The 14,393-nt window shown below is 39.7% G+C and overlaps 1 protein-coding gene across 2 annotated transcripts; it reads right to left on the bottom strand.

The window, feature by feature from the left end:
- Positions 1–3,031: 3,031 nt before the first annotated feature.
- arsh (arylsulfatase H) lies at positions 3,032–12,685 on the bottom strand. Of its 2 annotated transcripts, none has more exons than XM_041057276.1 (11): positions 12,587–12,633; positions 10,549–10,701; positions 10,202–10,323; positions 9,926–10,048; positions 8,626–8,828; positions 7,091–7,311; positions 6,498–6,634; positions 5,904–6,041; positions 5,570–5,729; positions 4,739–4,860; positions 3,032–4,327 (listed from the first exon to the last, which is right to left on the bottom strand). In XM_041057276.1, exons 1-11 carry the CDS (start codon positions 12,589–12,591, stop codon positions 3,918–3,920), a joined length of 1,794 nt encoding a protein of 597 aa, XP_040913210.1. In that variant the 5' UTR covers positions 12,592–12,633; the 3' UTR covers positions 3,032–3,917. The 2 variants fall into 2 exon arrangements, with proteins under 2 accessions (XP_040913210.1, XP_040913209.1); XM_041057275.1 differs by having other exon boundaries at positions 3,033–4,327; positions 10,549–10,695; positions 12,587–12,685.
- Between the last annotated feature and the right edge of the window lie 1,708 nt (positions 12,686–14,393).

The following is a 14,393-nucleotide window of genomic DNA, read 5'->3' on the forward strand; positions in this document are numbered from 1 at the left end:
ACCCCTGTCTTACTCTCTAAAAAGCCTCATTCATTGACAAACCTGACACAGACACTCTCTCTCTCCATCACACATTTTCCATGCTTCCTAATGTAATAGTGCTGTAATGGTGTGTAATTGCTGCTCTGCCACAGCAATCTATTGTGGTAGGTGAGACCACATCTGAACAAAACAGAACAGAGCAGCAGGACCCTGACAAACCACAGATATTTTCAGCTGTTTTCCCTAATCAAGAACACAGATTAACCAGAAGGAGAAACAGATATATGGGCAAATAGATGGTCAGCATTGACTAATGGAGTAATACTGGTCTTTTGGAGGATTTAGTAGTGGTCAGATGTGGAACGTATCTGCATCTGTGAAATCTCACCTTTTCCCCTGACTTCTAATTAAATCTAGTTTTTAAGATAGTGCTGTGAATGTTTTATTTAGTTCCCTGATCACGTGTCCCTGGGCCTCTCAAACCACTGCAGACAATGTTAGCTTTAATTTTTGAGGAAATAATAAAAGGCATAAACTGAGATAGGATGGCAAAGAGTGCATGCTGCGCTGGGCATGGGCTGTAGATTGTAATGGTATGTGACAGCTTTACCACAGAGGTCAGTTGTGGTTTTGACAAAACCTCAGCCAAACAGAACAGTAATGTGGCTACTGACTGACCACAGAAACTCTGCCCTGATTTTCATGTATATAAATAGATTTTCTTTTTCTTTCCTTCCCACAGTTTCACAGCCAACAAACAGCTTCTCACACTGAGATTGGTGGGAATAAATCAGACACAGGATATGGTCTTTTAGGTGGACAAGTTGTAGGTAGGTTTAAAGGGATATTTTACCACTTGAGTATTTTCTGCTAAGATCAGATGCAAAATGCACATTTTTTTTTTTGCTTTTATTTGTCAAACTCTTCCATCATGTGAAGCCACTTTAAAGAAAGCCACTTACAAATTGGTGATCTTACTGTGAAAGCTATTGCTCAACATTTTGAGAAATACACTTACTCTTTTTCTTTGAGCGATTTAGATGAAAAGATCAATATCACTTTCATATCTGTCACTTACATAGCTTATGGAGCTGGACCCAAGAGATAATTAGCTTAACTTAAACAGCTGAAACAGCTACCAGCTAAGTTTTGATGCTAACCTGGACTCATTGTCTCCCAGTTAAAGTGTAACTCCATACAGATATGAAAGTGTTAACCTCTCAGATCTCAGATCAAATAAGTGCATTTCCTAAAACGAACTATTACCTCAATGGTTTACCACAGGTTTACAATGGTGTCCTTCAGAGGACAGCAGAGTTGAGAATTTAACTGACAGAGCAATTGTGATATGTCTCTGTATTTCACATTTAGACGGTCAGTATCAGAACAGTTCCCATAATTCAGACTTCAAATGTTGAACACAACAAACATTTTCTAGGTTTGACATTGTCAATAAATTTGGCAGTGAAAGTGAATTGCAAAGATGGCAAACAGATTTTCCACAACAAAGATATTTTACCACAGTCAGCTGACAATGTTAATTTTAAAAACATTCTGTGGTCTGTAATAACCTCTATTCTTAGCATCATCCAAACTATAAGCACAATCCCACAACTTTAAAAAAAGACCACAGCCCAGCCCCTTAGCTGCCAGTGTTTGTGTATGTAACATGTCTAATGCAGGAGAGCTGTATGTGTGTTAATGTGTGTCAACAGAAGGTTATAAAAATGCTTTATGGCGTCTCCTGAAACACTGACCTTTACAGAAAACCACTGATCTGCTCTAAACAACGTGATATATGACGTGCAAGTGTGTACAAAAACGTGTGTGCATTTACGCTTGTGCACGCGTGTATGTTTCTATGTGGTTATGTGTGCACATGGTTAACGTGTGCGTGTGATATGATGTACAGCCAGTAACATTCAGTCCCACCAGCCATCGTTAACTCTGATGTACAGCCAAATGTCGTTATGTATGGTCGACTGCATGATTTACTGTTTGAGATATAATGGAGTGGCTACTGTAATGAGCTTGCTGAGTGTTTGATGTGCGGGTCTCTGCTGGAGGGAGAGAAGTAAATACTACGACCGTGATGGCAACGATTACAGTGATGATGATGATGATGAAATTTCCCTCCTCACTCGCTAATGCCAGTGGAGTTTCTGACGGGGCAGTACGGGGAAGGGGTGGGGTGGGGTGGGGGGGGCAACACAGAGGAGGAGATGGAGGAAGAGGAAACAGAGAGGAGGGAAGGAAGGAGAGCAATTATGGCCTGCTGCTGTTGCAAACTTTGATGTTTTGACAGCCAGACACTGCTGGAGGGAGATAGTGCAAGTGCTGATGAGGATGATAATGAATGACGATGACACAGATGATGGAGAAGTTCCCACAGTCTTTAAAGTCATTTATTATTGAAGATCTGTAAAATCCAGGATGTCCTTGTGGTCAAAATAGGACACCCTGCTGGCCAACATCCACTCTGCCTTAGTGTCCTTGAGCAGTGCTGTTCTGCAGCTGACCGTGTGCTCTGATCTGCCTGAAGGGGAGTAAGTGAAAAAAAACAATCTTTTGTGAGATCAAAAAGCATTATTATGTTACCAAAACTACACAGATGAGTAGGAAGGGAAAGAAGTTACAGGTGAGAATTTTGTGGATATTTAAGAAAAGGAGGGGAAAGAAGGAAGGTATGGAAAATGGAGCAGGACTGGTGGAGAATCAAGAGCAAAAGAAAAAAAAAAGCCAAAAAGATGGTTACCACTGTAACTAAAAGCAAACCAGAATGCACAAAAGAGGGGGCGATTCCATTCCTAACCTTCAGTTAATCTCTACATATGCAATATTATACTTGGTTACAGTAATACCTAAATGTTCTGTACCAGTACATGCTTGGACTAAGTCTCTTTTGTTTGTTTTGCACTGAAAATATTCACAGTACTGATATTTATGTAAAATTAATACCACACAACCCACAGTGACAGAACTGAAATCTCACCCTTGCCCTCCACACTCTTCCCTCTCCCTCATTCTCTCTCAAATACACAGTACAGCTAACCATCTTCCCAAACACAGTCTGACTCTGCCCCCTAATGGTTCACACACCAACTTACCTTCTTCAGGAATTTTACCTCTATTTTTGGTCCTACTCAACTGAAACATTGGACCGAATTAGCTACATTAACAAACAGAGGGCTGTCACAAATACTACAATGTCCTCACTATATGTTTAAATGTAGATACAGTGACCAAAATGCAAGCAAAACTTTTTTTTTTTATTGTATCGTACTCTATGCACTGTTGACATTTTTTCCTTGGAAGAAATAAGAGCACCAGCTGAACAGATCCTTCACTTAATGAATGGTACATGGAAATAACAGACGTCCTCTTCATGCAAGTTAAGATTTATTGTTGACTCCGCTGCACTGAGTACATGCATAATGCACTGACCACAGGTATAGTACAGTCAGTACATTGTTTAATTTTTTTTTCTTTTTTGTTTCAGTAGTATTTCAACTAAGTTTGGTTGACACTTTTAATTTAAATTTAGTTTCAATTTTAAAGATGTGTTCTAAACAATATGACTATTGCTTCAACTTCATACTTACAATACAGTCAATTGCCTTGTAGAATCATTTTAAATTTTAGATTAAACACGGCTTTTCAGTTTCAGTGGTGTCTAGTCTGATATCCAAAACAGCATGGTAGGACAGGTTTTTACACCAAGTCTGGAGGCCATACCTTTTCATGTCACATCTTTGAAATGCTCTGAACAAATGGAATGGCGAAGGCACCTGAATGCAGCCTGCAATAAAAATTACAGTATTATATTATTCTTGAAAAAAGTGAAAACCCTGCCACAGACTCCAGAGGAGCTTCACAAAGCCCAAGCTGTTCTTCTTTTCTTCAAGTTTTTAAAAGTGCCAGGGTGTGCTTTTCTCTTAAATATGTGGGGTGTCCTCTTTGCAGCCACAGAATGGAAAGGTGCCACAGCAGGGCTGAAGCCAGGGTCTCCAGAGAATCTTCTCCCACGTCATCTGGTTTTGAACAGTGTGAGCATCTGTGTTGGCGTGTGACTGAGTATCATCTGACACCTGTTTATTTGAGAAGGTATTTTGATGCTTTCCCACAGCTTTGGCAGTCTGCTCAAAGATTTCAGCATATCGCAGCTCAGTATCAGGGGTAAGAGGGTGGGACTCTGAGGGGTCGTGGAAAATGTCATACAACAGTGGTGGATTGTGGTACGTCACATGCTCTCCGTGACATAGACAGACCTTAGTGTCATAGCATCCACCGGCTCCCGGGGGAGAAAAGTTGGGAGTGAAAAAGTGAACCTTGAAAACGGAGTCGCCTAGATGAAAAACACACACCCGAGAACACAGATCAGAACATTATGGACTCAATAAGTAGAATTCAAGTCACAACTTAAATCTAAACAGCCACACATCTTAAAAATCTGATTCTTCACTTACATTCACATTCTAGCAAGAATGTCAAAGGGTTTGTATTTTGTATTGTTCAATTTATTTTTGTCTTAGAAATTGTGTTGCAGAGGGCATCTTGTTCTTAGTTCGCATCTTGTTTTTAGTTGTTTCTCTTTGTGAAAGCCGAAAGCAACGGTTCAGTTTGTTTTGTATCTTAAAGCTAAAATCACATCCACCCATGTGGCCTGATCTGCAGAATAAATAATCAGTCAGAAAAAATATTTTGTTTGCCAGATGATTTGGAACATCTCTCTGTATCAACAGCATGTTGAACTTACTGCCAGGTGGGTGCCAGCGAACCGCATTCAGGTAGATGCCGCAGTAGTGGAACATGAATTCATGCTCTGATCGCTCTACTTTCCCTTCCAACAGTGGCATGAGGTTATAGCCATCTAAATGTCTGGGAGAAAGATACAGGGGAAAGTTGTATTGTTGAGATACAATATGCTTTAAACCCAAGGGGCAGATGTGTGTGTTAATGGAACACCACTGCATGCAGGTGAAATACTGGACTTTTGATCTTTTGCTCTATAATGAAATATTTCACATAGTAAATATCAATCTTTGTTCGATTTCACACAGAAGGTCAGACATGATATGTGGCAGGAGCTATTTTTTAATGTTGAAATAAAATCTATTTCAGTGTTAAGATTATTTACATCCCATATAAAGATAAGGAACTTTGATCAAAACACAAGAAGACAAGCTCGCTAGGAAAAGTTAATAAGTTCTGATAAAATAAGTAACAAGTGCATACAATTTTTTTTGGTCTTCATGACAAAACAAAATTCTAGCCATATTTATATCATGTCTGGCCCTCTTCTACACAGCAGCCTTCTCCACAACAAAAGACATGGTTCTTTACAGATAATGAGATACTTTTGAATCCACACTAATCATCTGGTTACAAAACACCTCAGTTAATATGTTGAAGTTTAGAGTAACTTCTCTCCCCTGTTTTTATAACTCTGTGTTATGGTTTGGTGTACCATTGTACTTAACAAACACTGTACACAAGCTTTTCCACCATTCCAAGAAAAAACTGGGGAAACAAATAAGACCAGAGTACACACAATACAATTAAAACACCCATATCAGCGAGTTTGTACCTGTCTGGCTGTGTGTCCTTCGCTAAATACTTCAGTGTAGGATACAGGTCCATAAGACTAGTTGGTTCATCTATTACTCTCCCAGCTGCCAGTCTGCCAGGCCAGCGGAAAATACCAGGTACTCTTATCCCACCCTCCCAGCCCCCCATTGCCTTCCCACCTAGGGGTGAGAAATTAAGAGATATTACACAACACAAATAATCGTTTTGCAATAAATGCACTGAAAATTACATACACTTTTGAATTCAAATACCAGGAAAACATCTGAATGTTTGCTGTAAATACATCAAAGATTGCAGTGTCTGTCAGTAAAAACAGTCAAGACACTGTCTACCTTTATAGATGCTGTTCCAGCCTCCTTTCTGGCCGATTATTGAGTCGGCATCTTCTAAGTGTCCACCATGGTCTGATGTAAAGTACATCAGAGTATTGTTGGCTAGGCCAAGGGAGTCCACCGTCTCTGTCAACTTACCTAGAAAACATATTAATACAGCATTAGATTACTACATCATGTGAGGGAGTTTAAACTCTGCTGAGAGGAGACTGATGTGGCTTTGTCATGCTCTGGCTTTCCCACTGTTTATAATAAAATCCTGGTATATTACAACTTGGGTCTTCTTTTCCTAATATGGCAACATTGCTACTGTAAAATCAGATTGGGGCAAGAGACACAATCAGACAGGGTGTAAACAGGTCAAGACTTTAGTCAGGTTTTCTAAACCATGGTATGTTAAGGTACAACAGAAAGATGATTTGTAATATTCATCATGAGAGACACCATAGACATCAACAGAACAGCTAAAACTGAAACATACGGGCTCCAGTGACAAGGACATGTCAACACCTGAGTGAAAAGCTTCACCATAGCGGATGGCCAACTGCAACTGCCTGCTACAATTAGCCCATTCACTTTACAGCCCTGACTCACCGATGATCCAGTCCATTTCCTCTACGTTGTCACCGTAGCAACCATGGCGACTTTTGCCAGCAAAAGCAGGAGTTTTGAAGAGAGGTGTGTGGATATGGGCCATTGAGAAGAAGAGGAGGAACGGACGATCAACATTCCTGAGGGGGAAGACATAAATTGAGAAGCTCACTCATCAGGCATGAATGTCATTTTAAATAGTGAGCATTTACAATGCTTTATGTCAAGTATGATAAAGGATAAGGCAACACTATTTTTAATACTGTCAGTAAATCTACAGTGTTTCATCAATGAGCCACATACTGACTTGTTGCTTCACAAGAATAAACATGGGGACTGCAGTTTTGTTTTGAGTCAATCCCACGTACACTGTCCAGGTAGTGTAAAGACTCACTAGTGCATCACGTGTGTACTCATATATTTTATATTTCAGTAGAAACAAACAGGCTTTGGGTCAAGCGCCACAAGTGGAGGCTGCCCTGATCAGATTGCAAACATAAGACTACTCGGAGCAGCTTACTGGTGAGATACCATTTTCTTTTTCAGAAGATTTACTTTAAAGAAACAAAAGCAATATTTTGATGGTGCACCCCTACCTCTTTATAAAATGTTGTGCTTCTCCCAGCAACCTCTGGGGCAACGTCTCCACTGTCATCGGCTGTTCAATCACCTCTTGGTTCCTCATGATGATGCAGTTCCAGGTCGGCAGGAGTTTAAAGGGCACATACCATATAGCCGTTGCTAAGATGCAGAGAAAGAAAAGTGCTACCAGGAACCAGAGGTTGACTTCAAGGAGGCCACACACATGGGCGCACACCTGAAATTGTGTAACACATCCACACACAAAATGAAGCAACTGTTATACAATACACAACCACATATGAAGATACACAGCAACTGCATATATGTTCACACAAAATGCATTCTGTGAAGGTACTACGATACTAAAAATACTGAACATAAAATAAAAAATATATATCATTTGTATAAAAAATGGTAAGAAATACAAAAGGTACAAAATAATGCTAGAAAAGTCAATAGTGTTTTTAATGTAATGTAATGTTGCTTCTCAGCATAAATTCCTAATCTTCTATTGCTGATTAATATGTTAACATTGATAGTGATGATCCTTTTGCTTTAAAAATCCAACATGGCCATATAACTTTAACTATACATCTATGCGCACACACACACACACACACACACACACACACACACACACACACTAGGGAGGGAACAAATTAAAACATGATGCAACCTAACCCAACACTAGCACAAACTAGAACAGTTAAATCAAATCCTCCCTGACAATGTCTCCACCCCTATGTAACATTATCATCTCCACAACGGTATCATTCATTGCTGGGCTGTTTCAGTGTATTGCTCTGGACCCACAGTGTAACAGGACACTTCATATTACTTAACATCACTTGGAGGCAGATTCTGTTGCAATTCCGTGATTTTGCCTCTAGGTGATCTCACAAACCACTGCCAAAGAAGTTAAGTATTTTCACCAAGTGAAACAAGCAGTACATTGTATCCTTTGTTCACAGATACAGTGCTGTATTTAAATTTAGATCTGAGGACAGTTTTATAGACTTCTCTCTCCCTGCAGGCCACTCTAAACCGTTGTAGTTCTTTATTTTATACTCATTTATTTTTCCCTTTTATAACAAACGCTTGTTTCCAGTTTTCTTGCTCGCTCTACCTGTGGCACAGCTGGTTCCCATTTGTCTTACTTACCATTGCCAGGTCCTCACAAGATTTCAGTTTCAACATTATTTTGCTTTTCCCTAAAACAGGTCTCTGGCTGACGTGACTGTGAGCTTCACAATTGCAGCTTCTGTTCCCAATCTTTTTTCCAACCCTGCGGCTCATGTCTAAGTGATTACACATTACTTATTTTGCTTTTGGGGTGAACAGCACAGCAACTCTTTGTTTTTCAATTTCTTCCTCGTTGTCTGGCAACCCAGATGTATCTCTCTCAGTTCTGCTCCTTTTTGCTTTTAATTTGATTTTCTACAGCAGTCTCTCTTTCTCATATAAACCATCTTTTTCACATCCACCTTTATGTGATCATTTCGAAGGAAAGAGGAACATAAATGCTGAATTGACACAAAATCAACCTTACCAGTGTTAAAAGTCCAACTCCAAGAATAATGGTCAGATTTCGGAGTGTGTGCTGGAGGTCTGCCAGGACGTCACTCCCGTGTCCAGGCACACAGTCATTGAACAGAGTAAAGGGCAGGCCGTAGAAGTAGCTGAAGCCGTGCTGGTTAGGGTGATGACAGTGATCCCCCCTGTGATCACAGTTCACACCCAAGTGCCACTTACCTGCAGAGACACAAAAATAAAGACAAGGAATGGGAATGCAGGGAAACTGGAACAGGAAAACACCGGACCAAAAACAATCTAACTAACAGACAAAAACTCAAAACAGATATACAAACCACTGGAAAATTCTCTAACATACATGATAAATATGAAGAGATAACCTGATGAGTAGCCCAGTATCTGTAAGACTGTTACTGCTTAAAGTGGTGTTACTGTTTGTTCCATTTATAGAAAATCCAAATCATCGTTCCTATGAGTTTCTATGATAAATCATTCCTTTGCATCTCACTGTTTTTTAGCAGTAGTGCGTTTATGGCTACATGTCCTTGCAATGTGAAACTTTTAAGCCTACATACTGAAAGATGTTGGCATCAATTATACTGCAATTACAGTTTATTATATTCAATAATATTGCCTTCAGAAAGCAACACACACAATTTAGTAAATATTTTTCAGCTGCCAAATCCCATTAAAAATCAGTTTCCCTCCAGCTACAAATAGAGGGTTCTTTCAAACTGGACAGGAAGGCAACAATAAGCCAGAAATAGAAAGACATCCATGAAATTTCACAGCTATGTCACATGAATGGAGAATTACAGGGTTTCTAATATTCTACATTTACAGTTAGGGTGGTGCCACAGAGAGAGAAGTAAAATGTATTTGTTATGTTCTGCATTCCTACATACACCTGGGCATCCTTCTCTTACTTGCACAACACAGTGTATGCCAAATGCAAAACCATGTGTTTTTCTTGTGCTGCCAATGCTTGTAAAGTGGGAAAATGTCAATGTACCTAACAGCATCTCAAATTGCCTCCTTATGTACAATGAGGTTTTCTCATCCCTTTCTAAAACACGCAACAAGCAGAGGACAAGACAAGTCCAGCACAAGCAGACCCACACTTGAGATTCTATATACAATACATACACCAAGTGCCACTCTGTACAACTGACCCATCTTCAAGCTCTACATGATGGTGAACATCTGACCCGCTGTAATTCCATAACTGTCTTTAATCTCCCCCGTGGAGATGGGTCAGGAGAAATTCTACAATAAGGACCAGTGAACAAATTCTCATATTAAGTCGTCTGTCTCACCTACTAGGCCGGTGGTGTACCCTTGTTGTTGCAGCCTCTTAGCAAAGGTGTTCTCACTTTTTGGAAGACCCCCTGAACCTCCAAGGAACAGCAGCACCTGCACACGGCCTGTGCTACCCATTCCTAAGCAACAGCCAAACCAATAAAAATAAAATAACACATATGGATTAAAACAAATACAGATCAAAATGTGTTTGACACAAAAATCGCTGTCCAAACACACAACCAGGATACCCCTATTTGCACTGGCTGAGTAAGCTTTAGATTAAGTGTTACCTGAGCGGAGTGCATAACGCCCCGTCATGAAAGCAGCCCGGCTTGGAGTGCAGAGAGGGGCAGCTGCAATGTGCTGAGTCAGCTTCACCCCTTCAGAAGCCAGTCTGTCTATGTTAGGAGTCCTATAGGGACAGAGCAGGTGTAATACATTGAGAAATAAAAGCACATAAAATGTATGATCAGCAAATCAAAGTAAAATTGGAATGTGTCTGACATAACAAACAACAAGAGATGATAGTTGTTGATAGAGAAGAATTAAAGTCAGAAAATAGAGACGACAATGGGTGAGAAAAGAGCAAAAGATACGCAAATACAACCAGAACTAGGGGACATTTGTTATGACTTACCTGATGGTATCATTACCGTAGCACCCTACATCACCAATACCCAGGTCGTCCACCATCATCAGGACGAAGTTGGGCTTCCTGTTCGCCTCCTCCCCTGTGACATTTCTTCCTGCTGCCAGGAGCAGGAAGAGAAGAAAAGGTGCCAACAGGGACCTTGAGGCAAAGGAGTATAGGTGATTTTAATTTAATTTGACTGAAAAGAAAAATAAACCATCTTGCGACAATTTGATCTCTTCTTTGTATTATTGTGAATTGATTGGTCAAACAAGACATCACTTTTCCCTTTGGACTCTGGGAAACTGTGATGAGTAGTTTTCTCTATCTTCCAACGTACAGTGGCAAGAAAAAGTGTGTGAAACCTTTGGAATTATCTGCATTTATGTGTAGTTTCGTCTTAAAATCTGGTTGGAGCTTCATCTAACTGACAGTTATGAACAAACACAATGTATCTGGTCTAATAACACACAAAACATTGCATTATGTTTGTCCATATTGAATATATCAATCGAGCATTCACAGAGTAGGTTGGGAAAAGTATGTGAAGCCCTAAGCCAATGACATCAAACAAAGCTATTTGGAGTCAGAAGTTAGCAAACCCAGAGTCCAATCAATGAAACCAGATTGAAGGTGTGGGTTAGAGCAACTCTGACTCACAATACACACTCAAACATTTTGAGTTTGATATTCACAAGACGTAACTGCTGATGTGAACCACGCCAAAAGAGATCTCAGAAGACTTACAACCAAGAATTGATTTACACAAAGCTGGAAAGGGTTCCAAAGTCATCTCAAAGAGTTTAGATATTCATCAGGCCGCAATCAGACAAACTGTGTGTGAATGGAGACGATTTAGTTCTGAGGCTACTCTCCCTAGAAGCAGGCGCCCAGCTAAGATGACTCCAAAGGCACAAAGCAGATGTTCAGTGAGTTGAAAAAGAAGCCCAGGGGAACAGCTAAAGGTTTAAAGGAGTCATTGGAGCTGGTAAACATCTCTGTTCATGAGTCTGCCACCAATCATGGTACAAAGAGCATGGTGCACATTGCATTACGCCACACAGGAAGCTGAAAAAAAAAACACATCACTGCCCACATGAAGTTTGCCAAATAGCAGCCTCACACTCCACAGCACTACTGGGAAAATGTTTTGTGGACCGATGAAACTAAGGCTGAATTGTCTGGAAAGAACACACAACACTATGTATGATGTAAAAACAGCACTACATACAAACATGATGACATGGCCCACAGAAGAAGAACAGTGGAGGAAGCATCACCAAGGGGAGAATGAACTCCCAGGCTTATCAAGGCATCTTATAGGATAATGTCAGGGTGGCTGTCTGCATAAATGTGGATGTTCAATTTGTGTGTTCAATAAAGACACAAAAGATTATAATTGTTTGTGTGTCATTAGCTCACAAGCACATTGAGTCTGTCTGTACTAGGACCTAGGATTTAGCTGAAGATCAGATCCAAAGAATAACTGATTATTTCATTATGATTATCTTAAAATAGTCATTTCTTGCTGCTGCAAAACACATTGTTGCTATTGCATTTTGAAATTTGCTTCAAATCTTAGTTTTAGATACAGAGTGCTTCCTCAAGCAGTTCCAATGAAACTGACGCTCAGTGATGATGTTTCCTAATTTTATTTTTTTCTCCAAGCACTTCCTTTCTAATGCCAAACAGTACAGCGTGGACTTTGACAACAGGAATGACTGATTTCCCAGAAACTCTGTCCCTTGTTGTGCTGAACTGTGACAACAATGGCTGCGATGCGCCACAATGTGCGCGGTGTTGTGTACAAAACTAAAACATCTTTTAAAAGCATACGTGTTACAGGCGATGGCCATAGTAAACATGCCAAGTGTGAGCAAAGTCTGCATCGTCAGGAGGAGGGCAAAACCGTCGACATCAGATGGACGCATCATTTGGTTTTAGGTCCTAATTTTTAGTTTATTCAGGAGAATTTAACGTAGTTAATGTAGAAGACAATGTATGAACTGTTTTTTTAAAGCAAAATCAACCCATGTGCACTCACCTCATACCTGCACAAAGCACTGTTTCATAAAACTACAAGAATGTCACACATTTCCTCGACTGGAGCCACTGGGCCCGCCTCCCTCACTCTACAGTACTGACTGGCTCTGTGAGCACACAGCCACATTTACCTTAATGTGTGAAGTAAATGCGCACAAGCAAAAAAAGGGTAGGGTGGTCAGGAGCCTGTAAAATGCTCCAAGAAAAATCTCAGGAGTCACCAGATGATTACAGGGTTCACAAAGAATATATATAAATGCGTTTCTGATGCTGATGGATGGAAACATTTATTCTAAACATGCCCTCTTCAGCTATCCTGCTATTATATCATATCCCATCCATGCAATGAAAATTGTGTTTTTATGAAATGTTCTGGGATTCAGTCCAAAGAATATTTTCCAGCAGTGGAAAGTTACAAGGTAGATATAGTCATATACTCTACTTAAGCACAGTTCTCATGAATTTGTAGCTTTCTAGGGATTTCCATTTTGCACAGCTTTACTTCTTGTCCAACACATTTTAAAGGAAAATCTCTCACTAAATCACAGTTTCTCTGGTGGATGTAGTCACCATTGTTTCATAAAAGATGATGAATTGCTCATTACTGGAGTTCAAAGCACTGATTCTCATCCTTTTGGTCTTGTGACCCCTGACAGCCACGTGACGCAGACTCACAACCCTTCCTCACAAGCTGTTTGTGAGAAGATTAACCACAAAAACAAAGAGCCAGTAAAACTGAATAAGAGTTTGTATTTCAGTGATATTTTGAGTTCTTTTTTTCCAACTTATTAATAATCATGTGACCTCTTAGATTTATTTATTTATTTATTTATTTATTTATTGTGACTCTGTGGGAGTTCCTGATTCCCAGCTGGTTTAAACAACTGGACAGAACAGGAATAATAGGCTGACCTGCTGTAGATGACACTGAAACTGGATATAACATTTAACGTCAGCTGTCATTTTACAGTAAATTAATAATTTGACACTATGGGACCATCTCTTTATAACAATACAACTTTTACTTGTTATGGGGTATTTCAACACTAAGGTATATGTACTTTTACTTCAGTAAATTCTTTGAATGCATCTTCAACCGCTGGTATTTTTATGAGTCACTTTATCTCACAGACACCAACACAGCTGAGTTTTATTGTTTCAACCATGGAAGATAATTCAGTCTGATTTTCTTGGATTCAAATCAGCTCCATTATTGAGTCAATACCAGGTCTCCATAGCTGTTTTCAGCACTGGATTTAATTAGATATTTTACTGTTGGTATGGGTGTAGTGGCTGATGGGTATGAAATGAATATATGCACATTTACGGGAATTATGTGCATATTCGCTTGGCAAGAAAAACCAATGCAGGTTCCCACATTTGACTTCTGAGAGCCTGAGGTGTTTTTTTTATGGACCTGTCACCACAAATCATTCACAAAGCTCCAAACTATGTGTACAGTGCCTTCAGAAAGTATTCACACCGCCTTCCCTTTTTCACATTTTCTTATGTTGCAACCTCATGCTCAAATAGTTTAAATACATTTTTTTCCTCATCAGTCTACACTCAATACCCCACAATGACAAAGTGAAAAGGAATTTTAGAAATTTTAGAAAATTTAGTAAAAAGGAGAAACTGAATTGCACTTTACATAACCTCCCGTCCACAAATATGTCACATATCAAGCATTTCATGTTCTTGTTTATGATTGTGGTTTGTTTTTGGTTTTCCCTGAGTTTTAATTGACTTTCCAATACCTTGCAGGCACAAACTGAGAGAGACAAAAGCATGTGGGCACATAAACTTTA

Source organism: Toxotes jaculatrix, chromosome 15 (genome assembly GCF_017976425.1).
Source record: "Toxotes jaculatrix isolate fToxJac2 chromosome 15, fToxJac2.pri, whole genome shotgun sequence".
Classification (NCBI taxonomy): domain Eukaryota; kingdom Metazoa; phylum Chordata; class Actinopteri; family Toxotidae; genus Toxotes; species Toxotes jaculatrix.

Excerpts from the sequence above, each read along its gene's own strand:
- arsh (XM_041057276.1), bottom strand. Across the intron at positions 5,730-5,903 it reads CTGGAACAGCATCTATAAAG|GTGGGAAGGCAATGGGGGGC; the intron begins GTAGACAGTGTC and ends TCTCACCCCTAG. Across the intron at positions 4,861-5,569 it reads AAGGACACACAGCCAGACAG|ACATTTAGATGGCTATAACC; the intron begins GTACAAACTCGC and ends TCTTTCTCCCAG.